Consider the following 12,073-nt stretch of genomic DNA (forward strand, 5'->3'; position numbering starts at 1 on the left):
GCGGCCTTGAACAAATGAAATCCTCAGGGCACCTGGGTGGCTCAGCCGGTTAAGCGTCAGACTTTGGCTCAGGTCACGATCTCACGGTCCAGTTCGTGAGTTCGAGCCCCACGTCGGGCTCTGTGCTGACAGCTCAGAGCCCGGAGCCTGCTTCGGATTCTGTGTCATCCTCTCTCTCTCTGCCTCACTCCCGCTGGTGCTTTGTCTTCCTCTCTAAAATAAAGTAAACATTAAAAAAAAAATTTTTTTTTAAATGAAATGTTTTTTTAGAAACCAGAAGTGTGCAGAGGATAACACAGCAGCACCCGGATTTAATAAGTACCGACCACTTCCTGTATTTGTCCCGATTTATTCTCTTCCCTCCCCCGAGAGCGTACTTCTGAGGTCAGGCTCTGTCATGGCCGTGACGGTTTTGGTACTTTGGTTGCACGCCGGCAGGTCTCTAAACAGTAATGGTATCACTTAGTTTGCTTAGCGTTCTGTACACGTCCACGTTGTGTGTCCTTTGTCTTTTTGGCACCCGAGTGTTTTTGAGTTACCCTTGCTGCTACACAGAGTCCTAAGCCCATTTGCTTATACTGCGGGGTGGGGTACAGAATTCTGTCTTAAGACCACACCACAGTCGATGTAGCCAGTCCCCGGCTGGCGGACATCTTCCTCCCTCCCTCCCTCCCTGTCGTTCCTGCCCTGAAGGATGCCTTTCTTAGCGCCCTGTGCCGGCTTGTCTCAGGGTGGGGCACTCGCTGTCTGTTAGTGTGAGCACAGCTTCAGTTTCACCAGAATTTTAACGTGCTCTCCAAAGTTTCTGAGCCACCCTAGCGTGGTGTTTCCTCACATCCTCACTAGCACTTGATATAGTCAGACTCTAGTTTTTAGCAAGCGGATGACCATGAAACAGTGTTTTGTTGTACCTGTAATTTTCATTTCCCTGGTTATTCACCAACTTGGAGCAGAGGAAAATACAATACCTGAGAGGAGAGAAAGATGTGAAGGTGGGTTACAGGTTAATGACAGCCATGGATTACCATCACGACATGGTGACGTTTCGTTCAGTCTTCAGTTAATTTGTATTTCTAGAATGCCCACTATGTGCTAAGTGATCCTCAACATCATTCACATATGACTAAAAAGCTGCCCTTTTTTAGAGCATGATGCTTTCATTCCTTCAGGGGGTTCTGAGGGGTTTAAAACCGAGAGGGCCTCTGAGCCACTGGACGGGCATATTGAGTAGCTGGAAGGACGGAAGGAACAGGGGGAGGCTGACCTGGCAAGGTGGGCTGGGCAGCGAGCATCATCTCTCTTCAGGGTTGGCTGTTCCTGGGTCTCCTGACTTTTGAACTAAACAGGAAGTTCGTGTGGTGTTTGCGCTATCAGGAAAATAAATGCACCCCAGCCCTGATTCAGAAGTACCCCCTGTGGTGGGTGGGTGGCTGGGGGGGGAGGGGTGTGATAATGCAAGTGTAATGGAGCGACAGCAGTAGAATCGAGATGGGGATATGGATGTGCAGCGTAGACTTCTCATCTTTGTGGTGTGTTAGAGATTTTTAAAAAAATGTTTTGACGTTTATTCATTTTTGAGAGAGAGACAGAGCAGGAGACAGGGAGGGGCAGAGAGAGAGGGAGACACAGAATGACAAGCAGGCTCCAGGCTCTGAGCTGTCAGCACAGAGCCTGACGTGGGGCTCAAAGCCACAAACTATGAGATCATGACCTGAGCCGAAGTTGGATGCTTAACCGACTGAGCCACCCAGGCGCCCCTAAAGATGTTTCTTAATAAAACATCAAAAGTTTTTTCTTGTCTCTTGTGAAATGAAACTCCCCTTTATGAAGCTCTTTCCCCCTTTGATTCTTGCCTCCTAGATTTCGGTATCAGGACCACATGTTTTTAAAGGCCCTCCATGCTGCCATACAACGCCTGTACCTTCCGGAAAACTCCGTGTGCACGCAGCTCACCCAGCTTCCAGCGATCCACATGATGCTCACACAGCATTCTCTGTTTTTGCCGACTCTACTCAAGTCTGAAGAAGAGGAAAACCCAGACAGTCAAGTAAAAGGTGACCACTCACCCCACCCTCTCATCTCACATAGATTTTATTTCCTAATTTCGTGGAGCTCGCTGTGCACCAGAGTTTAGCACCTGTGTGTTTCCGGAGCTGAGGAGCATTACCCAAATGGCATTAGGCTATTTTGTTTCTATCAAATCCAAGCTCAAGTAGTGTTTCCTCTGACTTCGGGTCAAGCAGCAAGCACAGACCTTTCTTCAAAGTCTGTTATTACAGAAGTCACGTTTAAAGTCTTACTGCCGTATCGCAGGCCCGTGTTATAATCTGGGAAGTAGGGGAAGTTAGATGGGTGTCTGCCCTGAGAGGAATTGTTTGCTTGTGTGAGATGCTTCATGAAAAGATTGAAACTTTCATTGAGGGTGAAGGGTTCGAACGTCCTTGTTAACAGTTCCCTGCCAGAAAGGTCTCTGAAAGCCCGGGTTCTGAAGCTTTGCCACTAGTTCAGTGGCATTTATTTTAGCCCCTGTGACCCTGAGTTTCGTGTAGGCTGTGGGAGAGGTCAGACGAGATGGTCTGAAGGGCTCTGTCCTCTTGAAGCCACACTCTGCTTAGAGACAACATGCCCAACCGGGAGAAATCACCGTGGGGTCGGTCTGTAATAAACTGCTAAGCTGACGAAACCATCACCCAGGTTACTGGTGTGGGTAGTAGGAAAAGCAGAAAGGCCCACCCTTTAGTTAGGCAGGAGTAGGGATGTGTTAGAGATTTTGCTAATGTAACCATGGAGGAAAGTGCTTAGGTTTTAAAATCTTTGGTGGGATGGGGAGTGAAGAGGGTGATGGAGGCTTGTCAAAGACCTGGGAAGAGAGACCATTGTGAAGACGTGTTTTTTTATCTTAAAAAAAAGCAAAAGATGATCGAGGCACAGTCCAAAGACCAGTATTGTTCAGAGAAGGATATTTGAATCATTTAAATGTTCCCTGAAATGCTTCCTCCTCTGCTTTTATTCTGTGTGCACATCCCCCCGCACTGTTGTGCATTTCAGTGTTCTTTTCTTCCAGAAGCGCTGGTGGATCTGATGTCAGTGGTGGTAAAGCTGTGTCCCTCTGTCTGTGAAAGCAGTCACTTTTCAGTGCTCCTTGGGGCCTATGGCGCCACTCTCAGTGTCCTGGGTAAGGGTGTGAGGAGTGGGTGGTATGGCCAGAGAGTGTGTGGGGACCGGGCGATATGATCGTGCGGTGTGTGGGACCAGGTAGGGAGTGTGTGAGGGGACCAGGCAGGCGATATGACCAGGGAGTGTGTGGGGACTGGGCCATGTGACAAGGAGTGTGAGGTGACCAGGGATTGTGAGGAGACCAGGTGGAATGACCAGGGAGTGAGAGGAGACCAGGCGGTGTGACCAGAGTGTGTGGGGACCAGGCCATGTGACCAGGGAGTGTGAGGGGACAGGACAGGTGGTATAACCAGGGAGAATGAGGGCGCCAGGCCATATGAGCAGGGAGTGCATGGGGACCAGGCAGTGTTCTAAAGTGGGAGGAGCATGTGAGGGTTTCAGTTTTCTAAATGGACTTTGATTTGACTTCTAGACCAGAAGATTCTGCTTCTCCTCCGGGCGTATGAACAGAACGACCTCAGCCTTGTGCACTTCAGGTGAGCATTGGGCCTGGGGGTGTGAGCAGCAGGCTTTGAAGGGGCCACCCCAAAACTGGGGCTCATTGCGCACAGCAGGCTCCGTGGATCTTCTCTCATGTGTTTTTTTTTTTTTTTTTTTTTTTTATGTTTATTCATATTTTTTGAAAGACAGAGAGAGACCCAGCACAAGCAGGGGTGGGGCGGAGAGAGGGGGGACACAGAATCCAAAGCAGGCTCCAGGCTCTGAGCTGTCAGCACAGAGCCCGACGCGGGGCTCGAACCCATGAACCGTGAGCTCATGACCTAAGCTGAAGTTGGATGCTCATCTGACTGAGCCACCCAGGCGCCTCTCATACGTTTTTGATTCTCGGGGGAAGGGTGGGATGGATGGGGCTCCCCTAACACACTCCGGTTCTCATGAAAACTTGGCTTCATGCTCCAAGGTTCACCTGTTGGCAGGGCTGCATTGGCGGGGCCACCCTCCTGACTGTCACAGACCTGCCCCCAAACTCACTTCGAGCTGGAGTGTCTAGTTTGGCTGATTTTTCTCACGCTTTACTTCAGATAGGAGTGACTTTGACAAGGCGCTGCTGGGGAGAGGAGTGGGGGGCTGACTGGATGTTAATCCACTCTCTCTTGTGTCTCTTGGTGCACACGGGTGCTGGTCTATCTCTGGACTTGTCTCTGTCCCTGTGTGTTTGTCTCATTCTGTGTCTGCCTCTCTGTCCCTCCCGAGTCCCCAGGGGCTGCGTCCTTGGGTGGCACAGCTTTGGCCTGAGGGGCCAAGATTGGTGCCTTCCCCTGAGGGCCATGCCCCCCCCAGGGTCAAGGTTAACAGGGGACTTTTGTCCAATGAGCTGCTCATGGAAAGCATCTTAGATTCTCTGTGCTGCCCTCGCATAGTCTTTTCTCCTTACCATTTAGGGCCCGCTCCCTAACATCTGCCCAGTACGTACATGAAGAAGAGCCTGGTGTGTTAAGGCAGGAAGTGAGTGAACTGGGCCAAGATAAATAGTTTGGGAGGAACTCTGCGGAAGGGAGAAAAAGATAATTTTCATGGTGGAATACTTTTTTTTAAAGTATTCCATGGCATACTTTATATATATATATGTATACATATATGTATACGTATGTATATATATACATATACGTATTTATTTATTCTCTTTTGAAAGACAGAGGGAGATAGAGGGCGAGCAGGGGAGGGGCAGAGAGAGGGGGAGACACAAAATCCGAAGCAGCCTCCACGCTCTGAGCTGTCAGCACAAAGCCTGACACAGGGCTCGAACCTATGAACCTCAAGATCATGACCTGAGCCAAAGTTAGACTCAACCGACTGAGCCACCCAGGTGCCCTCCCCCACTGCACCACCACCACCCCCCCCCCCCCCCCCGCTCCTTTTTGATTTAAAGATAAAAGCAGTATTAGCTGAGAAGCCACCCAACCCCCACAGGAGGAAAAACAAAAACAAAAAAAACCCGTTTCTATCTCTTAAGAATGCCCAGGTCATGAATAAACATTCTTTTCCTTTCCCTAATGAACTGGCCTTTCCAATGCTTTGGAATTGGTGCCGTATCAGCTGTACCCTTTCTGGAATAAATAAATGGTCCTCGTGTATGTAAGGGAGAGGAGAGCAAAGGGAAGAAAGAGTGTTTTAGTCTCACTTGGGCCTCAGAACACCTTCTGTCTGCAAGAGTGAAGGAAGTTGAATGGGCTGCCCAAGGAGGACGGGTTAGAGCTGGTTATGGGAGCAGCCGGCTCTCAGCCCAGGAGAGGGGAGGTGGTGCTCACACAACTCTGTGCAGTGAAGTAACAGAAGAGTCTCCTCAGAGCCAACGTGAATGTCACATCCATCCCTGGAGGAGCAGGCCCGAGCTAGGGAGCCACATAGGAGCCCTGTGGGCATTCAGCGGACGGATCTCATGCCAGTAAATGGTGCCCGTTCGACATGCGTATCCAGTCTGTTAGCTGCTTGCCTGTTTACTCACCAGGGAACAGCCTTGCAAAGGAGGTTATTTATTTATGTGTTAAATGTTTGTTTATATTTTGAGAGAGAGAGAAAGAACATGAACAGGGGAGAGGCAGAGGGAGAGAGAGAATCCCAAGCAGGCTCCGCACTGTCACTGCAGAGCCCGACTTAGGGCTCAAACTCACGAGGGACCATGAGAACAAGACCTGAGCCAAAATAAAGAGTCAAGACACTCAACCAGTGAAGTCACCCAGGTGCCCCAGACTATTTATTTTTTAACTTGAATGACTGTCGTTGATCTGCACAGAAATGAGCGTGTATCGAGAATTCAAAGATAGGTTCATTGAGCCCTTGCCAGGGCTGGGTGCTGGGTCAGCGCTGTTGAGAATACCTAGAGGAATAAGACACAGTCTTGCTGTCTGTTGAGGGGGTCAGATTGTTGTAAGTGTAACTCCTTTTGATTGGCCTTTGGTGGTGAAGGCCAGCGGTTATGGCACGTGAGGCCACCCTCTCCCTAGGGGAACCAGGGAATGCTTCGTGACAGGGTTGGCATTGGAGGGATTTGATAGAGCTGAAGTTGGTGGTGGAGCCTGGGGACACTGTGGAGGGAACAGTGTCTCAATGGCTGTGAGTCGGGAAAGTCATACATTTCTGGGCACGGTGAGGTCAGCTTCTGTGCATCACAGGATATGTGTAGGGACAAGGTGGTGGGAAAGCTAGACAGGCCGGTTGGTAAGGGTTTTAAATATCAGACAAATAATATCATTTCCATCCAGGCAATGAGATAGCTGATAGACATTTTGGGACAGAGACATGGCCCTCCTCTGAGCTGGACTTTCAGGGAGCATCCTCTAGCAGTGGGGAGGTGAGGAGGAGGTAGTGGGGAGGGAGGGAGGAGGAAGGCGAGGTGGTTTCTTGGGGGCAGCTGTAATGGGTGTTGGTGGCATAAAAGGTCGAGGTGTTTATATAAAAGACTCGAGGCAGGGACGGCCAGAAGGCTGTTCGTGCAGACCTGCTCTACTCGCGGCCACCTGTGAACAGGAGAGGGTTTGAATCGGTATAGCGTCATCAGGCAGCCAGGATTCTGCTGCTGTGACCCAGGACAGACTCGAGCCAGACCCCCCCCAGTTTTGCCTTCCAGCTGTGCCACTAACCCGCTGGGCAATTGACTAGCTGAGCAACTTTCTTAACCCTCTTGGTGTCTCTTCCCCCGTTTGCAAAATGGGAGTAGCAACAGTACCTACCTTATGGGGTTGTTACACAGATAAGCGAATTAATGGGTGTAGGGGGTTTAGAGTAAGTGGCACATCATAAGCTCCATACAGGTGTCATTGTCCCCCCCCCCCCCCCCCACACACACACACGCCCTCTTCATTGCTGGCATCTCCACCACCCCTCTTCCCCCTGTGTCACGATGGAAATGAAATGATACATGCTCCGGACAATGCCTGGAGTGTGCTGGCTGCTCGACCAAGCTACCCATGACGGTCATTGTCATCAGCATCGATTCTGCTCCTGTGGGGCCCTGTGACCAGTGTGCTCTCCCTTGTGCCGCTCCAGAGTGCTGCTGTGGGGCCCAGTGGCTGTGGAGCATCACAAGACGTGCCGGAGTCTGGGCAAGTCGCTGTGGCAGCAGCCGAGCGTCGGGGACATCCTCCGCCTGCTGGATCGGGACCGGATGATGAAGACCATCCTCCACTTCCCCCAGAACCGGAGGCTGCTGCCCCCTGAGGTGCAGGGGGGCCCCAGGGCAGAGCTGTTGGGGAATGCTCCCGGCAGCCATGGGTGCCGTTGTGCTTGCCTGGCAGCTGTGAGTGCCGTTGTGCTTGCTCCTTTGAGGGTTCTGTTTGCACCCTCTACTTTGGCACCCTGTACATCCTGTGACATACCAGCGCTGTTTCTCTTAGGGTTTGTTAACATCAAGTTAAGTAAAATCCCAACTGTATGCAAAGCTACCAAGACAGGACCCCCATTGGCCCGTCACTCAGCTTCGACAGTTATGAGCACTGGCTGTGCGTATTTCATTTGTAACTTCCCCCGTAAGAAAGGCTAACTTGAAGCAGAGCCAACAATATCCATTTCATGCAGAAGCAGTTTTTTTACGGAGCCATTTTATTTTATGCTTTTGAATATTCACAATAATTGGAACTCTAGATACAGTGGGTGAGCATTCACATGTTATTACGTTTAAGAGGCCAAACCACGCATTTTTTTGTTTCGGGCTATTTCAGGATGGACAGGAACTGATCTTCAAAGACAGGAGCACAGTGGATCTAGATGGCCTTTATGACCCCTGCTTTCTCCTGCATCTCTTCAGTGAATTGACCAGGCCAGGTAACTGCAGCCTTCTCTGGTGCGCAGCTGGAGGAGCGGGCTTCTTTTCTAAACAAAAATTTTTTTTAATGTTTATTTTTGAGAGTGAGAGAGCGAGCGAGCATGAGCGGGGGAGGGGCAGAGAGAGCGGGAGACACAGAATCCCAAGTAGGGTCCAGGCTCTGAGCCATCAGCACAGATCCCGATGCAGGGCTGGAACTCACAAATCGTGAGATCATGGCCTGAGCTGAAGTCGGACACTCAATCTACTGAGCCACCCAGGTGCCCCCGGAGGAGCGGGTCTCTCATGGTAGTCCCCACTGTGATAATTGAGGATTGTAATTAATCCCAGGAGGATCCTCATCTGCCTTCTCACCTTTTCAGGAAAGTAACAGTGAATGTTTTGGATATAGTGATTTGAAAAAAAAAATTATAATTTTAAAATTTGGGAGCATCCCTTCACGCTTGATCTTTTTCTGACTCTGTAGCAAGAGGCTTTTCTGAATTCTCACTAGGTAGTGATCCAGTACCACCAGATTTTATCCTTGAGAATGAGTGAGAGCCTGCCAAGGTCGGCTTTTTCTTGGCTTAAGTATATTTTTGAAATTGTATTTTGTGTCTAGTAGCCTGAGGGTGGGAGTCTTCGTGAGTGAACGGGAGGGAGGAGGCAGAACGCAGACATACGCACACGTACCCACTAGGGCGGACGGGTCTGATTCCCAGGTCAGGCAGCTCTGTTGGTTTGGGACATTTCGTCAGCGACAAACGTATCATATCCCATTGTGGTTTTAATGTGCATTTTCCTAGTGGCTGATGATGTCCGGCGTCTTGTGGTTCATTTGCCATCTGTACGTCCTCTTTGTTGAAATGTCAGGTCATGTCTTTTGCTCATTTTCTTTTTTAAAAAAAAATTTTTTTTAATGTTTTTATTTATTTTTGAGACAGAGAGAGAGACAGAGCATGAGCAGGGGAGGGGCAGAGAGAGAGGGAGACACAGAATCCGAAGCAGGCTCCAGGCTCCGAGCTGTCAGCACAGAGCCCGACGCGGGGCCTGAACTCACAGACCGCGAGATCATGACCTAAGCCAAAGTCAGACGCTTAACTGACTGAGTCACGCAGGTGCCCTTCTTTTGCCCATTTTCTAATAGGATTTTTTTTTTTTTTTTACTGTTGAGTTTTGAGGGTTCTTTATATATTCTAGGTACTCATCCTTCATTGCATATGCGGTTTACAAATATTTTCTCCCAATCCGTAGCTTACCTTTTCATCCTCTTCACAAAGTCTTTGACAGAGCCAAAGTTTTGTGTTCTGGCCAAGTCCAATTTAGCGGTTTTCCTATTTATGGATCACACTTGTATTGGTATTCCTGGCTGGAGAGGCTAGAGTGGCCCATGATTGCTCTTCACTGGGCCTCCCCCTGACAAGCCTCTGATGCCCAGTGGGGGGCAGGAGGGGCCTCTGGTTACTGCCTCCCTCCCCCTACTTCCATCTAGGCCTCCTCTGACAGACGCCAATCCGGCAGGGGACTTGGGGCTCTGTGTCACAGCCTGGCAGGCTGAAGGCCAGGCTCCGCACTTGCCTTCAGTGCCGCGGGTGGGCGCCAGCCCTGCGGCTTTCTGTGAGGTGTTTGGCTGAAGCAGAGCAGTTATTTATTACCTGAGTTTTCTGTCGGGCTAGGCTGCTTCTTTTCTAGTCTTTTGTCTAGAGACTAGAAAGAGTAGGCTTTTGTTCAGGTATTGTCTGTGCCTATTGATTTTTGGAGTTGCTGGCTTCTTCAGCTCGAAGTCTGGGACACCAGAAACAGAAAGAAAACACAGGGAACTCACCTGAGGTCCCCCAGCTGGTCAGCTTCCTTTCCACCTTTTAGAGTCGTCTTAACATCTGTCCAGTATTTTTGAGTTGTACTTACTAGTAAAAGTAGAGAAAATATCGTCAACTGCATCGTCCCAGAATTATACATCTAATTTAAGTAATTTTTACCATTAGATGTCATAGTCACAGTTCAAAAGTCAGGTGGTGCCAAAGGGTGTGCGGTGAAACTCTCCTTCCCACCCGACCTCTCACCATTGTTTCCTCCTAGCGGGGACACGTTACCTGTTCCTCGCATGCGTTCCTGGGCCCAGCTTGCTTCTTTGAGACCTGTCATGACTCTAGCCGGGCCTGCACAGACGGCCGCCCAGGGGCAGGCGTGGTGTGCGGGTAGAGGCGCACGGTCCACGTCTCTGCTCTTTGCCGTGGCCGGCGTGATGCCGGCAGGGACCCCAGGCTCCTTCCTGCTGAACTTAACATCCACGTGGATTTAGGTACACTAGGAGACCATGTCTCCTTATTCGTGCCGTTCTCTTCATTTTTCAGCTTGAAGTTGTCTTTTTATGGGGCGCCTGGGTGGCTCAGTTGGTTAAGTGACTTTGGCTCAGGTCGCGATCTCACAGTTTGTGGGTTCGAGCCCCGTGTCAGGCTCTGTGCCGACAGCTCAGAGCCTGGAGCCTGCTTCGGATTCTGTGTCTTCCTCTCTCTCTCTGCCCCTCCCCTGTTTGCGCTCTGTTTTTCTCTCTCTCTCAAAAAATAAACATAAAAAAAAAAAAAAAAGATTTAAAGGTGTCTTTTTATGCTCCAGCGTGAACAGATTGGTGCTGCCTTTCCTAACAACAGGATGACAGGGCTGGGTCTCCTCAGGGCTTTCCCACTGGTGGCCCCTGGGGTTGCTGTAGTGCCCTGGCCTCCGGAGGCGTGGTGTTCTGTGGCTGAGCTAGATTTCATCTGCTGGAGAGCCAGGCATTTCAGGCCCACCGCAGATCGCCGTAATGGCAAGCGGGTATCTTAACCGTCCCGGTGACTTCGCAGCAGATTAACCTAGGCACATGGACCAGCGTGCGGCCCGGAAGCTCTCCTTCCCCCACCCCTGCCCTGGCAGCACTGGTGAGGTCTGTTTCTCATCAAATGTGAAAATAGATTTTCCACAGTCTGCAAATATGAGGTAACTTGAGTGGATTACAACAAATCATTTAGTCGGTTGCTTGGTCTCTTAATAGAGCTTTTAAGAGACAGAAGGCAGAGGCTTGGACGACACTAATAGAAAAGTACTAAAAATAGGACACAGTGTTTTTCTTGGAATCTTGAAGATTGCCCTTTTTGGGTCGGGAGGACAGTGTCTGGGAGGCCTTTTGTGAAGAGAGCTAATTAGGAAGTGGGCTTTTAAGTTAGGGAAATCTCCAAACACAGCCTATTTTAAGTTCGATTGGCATGATACAGGTAGGAAGATTTGCAAAACATGCCTGCCCTAAAGAGGATTTGTGGTAGCTTAAAATACCAGTTACACTAAAGTCATTCATAGTAAAGCAGAAAATTTTGAAAAGTATAGAGGTGGATAGAGATATGAAAGTAATGAAAATATTAAAAGAAACAAATAGACAAAAATTAGGTCATTAAATTTTACTTAGGAATACTTATCGTCCAGAACAAAAAGTAGAAACGTAATGTTTTAAATAAATTTTGTCGTCTGATAAAAGGAAGCATACCAGTTTGTAGGGAAATTTCTAGCAGTAAAATGGTGAGTTGAACAGAACAGAAATCTATGAACAGCATATGGCCAATGTAAGCTAGGTTTATTGTTGTTGAATTAAATCATGAATCTGTTTTTCATATTCTTTTTAACACGTGTTTTTCTCTTTGCTTTTGCTCTGGTGAAGCAAGCATGAAGAATGTTTTGTTTTTTAACTTTTTTTTTTTTAATGTTTATTTATATCTGAGAGAGAGAGCACGCGAACAGGGGAGGGGTGAAGAGAGAGAGAGGGAGACACAGAATCCGAGGCAGGCTCCAGGCTCGGAGCTGTCAGCACAGAGCCCGACGTGGGGCTCGAACCCACAAACTGTGAGATATTGACCTGAGCCAAAGTTGGACGCTTAACCGACTGAGCCACCCAGGCGCCCCATCACAAAGAATGTTTTAAATGAACTTTAATTGAAGTGTGATGTAGAGAAACGACCACAAATCCTATGTGTGTGGTGGGAGTTTTGGTGAAATCGCCAGCTGGATCAAGGAGCAGAACACAGTGGGCAGCTCTCCCTAGTCAGTATCCCTTCCTCCCCAACAGGAGCCAGGGCCCTGTATTTGAACTTTATGCATTATGTGTTCTCTTGTCTCAGCTCCGTTTAC

At 49.2% G+C, this 12,073-nt stretch overlaps 1 protein-coding gene and 1 long non-coding RNA gene across 5 annotated transcripts in view; one reads left to right on the top strand and one right to left on the bottom strand.

Moving 5' to 3' along the window:
* Nucleotides 1-12,073, top strand: part of URB1 (URB1 ribosome biogenesis homolog) — an 80,804-nt gene that overhangs the window by 46,047 nt on the left and 22,684 nt on the right. For all 4 annotated transcript variants that reach the window (XR_003414778.2, XM_027041720.2, XM_027041718.2 and 1 more), the window contains exons 26-30: nucleotides 1,861-2,054; nucleotides 3,065-3,175; nucleotides 3,590-3,653; nucleotides 7,165-7,336; nucleotides 7,836-7,938. Coding sequence is in view for 3 of the 4 variants with exons in the window: in XM_027041720.2 (XP_026897521.2) it covers nucleotides 1,861-2,054; nucleotides 3,065-3,175; nucleotides 3,590-3,653; nucleotides 7,165-7,336; nucleotides 7,836-7,938 (644 nt within the window). In the remaining variant the exon portion in view is untranslated. The remainder of the gene's footprint in view (nucleotides 1-1,860; nucleotides 2,055-3,064; nucleotides 3,176-3,589; nucleotides 3,654-7,164; nucleotides 7,337-7,835; nucleotides 7,939-12,073) is intronic.
* Nucleotides 7,714-10,432, bottom strand: LOC113594391 (uncharacterized). The gene is made up of 3 exons (XR_003414779.2): nucleotides 9,574-10,432; nucleotides 8,612-8,812; nucleotides 7,714-7,986 (listed from the first exon to the last, which is right to left on the bottom strand). It is a non-coding gene; the product is annotated as an uncharacterized LOC113594391 (long non-coding RNA).

Source organism: Acinonyx jubatus, chromosome C2, assembly GCF_027475565.1.
Source record: "Acinonyx jubatus isolate Ajub_Pintada_27869175 chromosome C2, VMU_Ajub_asm_v1.0, whole genome shotgun sequence".
Taxonomy (NCBI): Eukaryota; Metazoa; Chordata; class Mammalia; order Carnivora; family Felidae; genus Acinonyx; species Acinonyx jubatus.